The sequence below is a fragment of the Borostomias antarcticus genome (genome assembly GCF_949987555.1).
Source record: "Borostomias antarcticus genome assembly, chromosome: 17".
Classification (NCBI taxonomy): domain Eukaryota; kingdom Metazoa; phylum Chordata; class Actinopteri; order Stomiiformes; family Stomiidae; genus Borostomias; species Borostomias antarcticus.
Genome location: NC_140250.1, coordinates 22,555,619 through 22,557,639, shown reverse-complemented (window position 1 = coordinate 22,557,639; position 2,021 = coordinate 22,555,619). Strand labels below are relative to the sequence as shown.

Here is a 2,021-nt window from a genome sequence, read left to right as displayed (position 1 = left end):
GAGTAATGGACATTATTTGTAAATGCAATTTCATACCCTGGTCAATTCTTAATGTAGATAAAAGTATGGCTTTTTAAAACATTGATAAAAATGCTCCTTTACTGGGTTTATTTTCAACATAAAAGCTAGGTACTGTAAAGCAAATAATACAAGATAAGCAGGTATTATACAAGCTGACGTACTGTAAAAAAAAAACACTTCCATATTGTTCAATTGTTCAATCAGTGCTTGTTTTCATAGTTCATTGTTTTCCTGATGTAGAGATGGTGACCGAGTGTGAGGCGTCTGTTAGGTCATCATGTTGAGGAACTTGTTCTCCTCCGCCAGGGCGGTCAGCATGGAGCTCATGTCCCCGATGGCCATGTTGCCCACCCCTGCCGGCACCGACGGCAGCGTGACCGAGTTGCGCGGCGTGGTGAGCCGCGAGGAATTCTGGGAGAGGCTCTGGAGGAGGCCGGGACTGAGGGTCCCTGACATGAGGCTGGAGTGATCCCCGTCGTCCAACATGGCGTCGAAGTCGATCTGGGCGTGCTCCACGCCGGAGGAGTCCACCGTGCTGGTGACCTGGTTGACCCCCGGTGACGCCATGTTGGCGAGGGTGCTGCCGGTGTCCTGGCCGGCGCAGGGCGACATGGGGGCGTCGAAGTGGACGCCGTTGGGCTCAAACATGTGGATCTGCCCGTTATAGAAGACCACGGGGTTGTCCCCGGCGCCGTTGTGGGCGGCGGTGCCTCCGGGCCTCTTGGGGCTGGCCTCTGAGGTGTTGAGGTGGCTGAAGCTGGACTGAGGGAACCGGCCCTGCTGCACGGTACTGTTGGACCCTGAGTGCTGTCTGGCCGTAGACTTGGGCTCCACGGGAGGCCTCGGCTGCATCATAGCCCGGCTTCCATTGAGGATGGGCTGCTGGGAGGCGACGCCGTACCCCTGCTGCTCCGCCTGCTGGCTCACGTGGGGGTAGCCTTCCATCTGGGTCCTCAGCCTGTAGCCCTGCATGTCCGGGTTCTGGCCCGCCATCCCCCTGCCGTTGGGCAGCGCCATGCCGCCGTACGCCGGCCTGTTGGCGTGCTGCGGCGGCCCCGAGTTCCCGGACCCGGGGAGGATCTCTTGGCCGTATCCTTGCTGGGGGCTCATCTGCTCGCCGAAGTTCGCGTTGCCGTTGTTGGGCTGCCGCGGCGGCTGCAGCAAGCTCATCCTCTGGACGTTCCTCTGGGCGTAGCCCTGGACCAGCGCGTTCTGGCTGAGGGGCGTCGCCTGCTGGCTACCCCCCCCCAGCCCCTGGAACGGGCCGAAGTTGTGCCTCTGCTGGACCACGGCCAGGTTCCCTCTGACCAGCTGCTGCTGCCTGGCGAGCCTGGCTGAGGCCTCCACGGTGCCCGAGCTCACCTCGTTCCACTGGACGGGCATGTTGATCTTGCTCAGGTTGGGGGATGATGGGAACTGTTGCTGATGGGGGCCGGGTCCCTGGATCTGGCAGGGGGGCATGGCGTGCTGGCCTGGATGGGGCATGTTGGCGTCCACCATGGCCATGCGCCTCTGTCCGTAGAACTGCTGCTGCGGTTGGGACTGCTGCTGGAAACCCTGGAGCTGGCCGGATGAGTAATCGCCCGCCGCCGCGCTCGGGACGCCGCCGGCGCCGTTCTGCGAGCGGAGGTACTGCACCACGTCGTCGGGCAGCACCATGTCGTCCTCGCCGCCCTGGTCCAGCCCGTCCACCGCCATGTTCTCCATGGCGACGTTCTCGGAGATGCTGGGCGGCCGGGGGGCGAAGGGGTGGCGCTGGAGGCTGCCGTCGGAGCGCGCGTAGCCCAGGCTGCGGCGGTCGGCGCCGAGCAGAGCCGGGTTCACGCTGTTCATGCTGTTGTAGCGCTGGACCCGCGGCAGGGACAGGGGGTCCAGGGCGGGGCGGCGGACGGGGTCGCTGGCGCGGCGAGGCAGGCTGTGGGGCGCCTCGTGTGGCATCATGCTCTGGGAGCCGTAGCCCATGTCGCTGCAACGCCTCGGCGCCGCCCCCATGCCGCCGC

General features: G+C 63.5%; 1 protein-coding gene across 1 annotated transcript in view; it reads right to left on the bottom strand.

Annotated features, from left to right (window-relative positions):
• Positions 1-288: 288 nt before the first annotated feature.
• Positions 289-2,021, bottom strand: part of gli2a (GLI family zinc finger 2a) — a gene marked incomplete at both ends in the record, with an annotated part of 53,435 nt that continues 51,702 nt past the window's right edge. Inside the window, 1 exon segment of the mRNA XM_084452103.1 lies at positions 289-2,021. This exon segment is cut by the window's right edge and continues 543 nt beyond it. Coding sequence (XP_084308229.1) covers positions 289-2,021 — 1,733 coding nt within the window.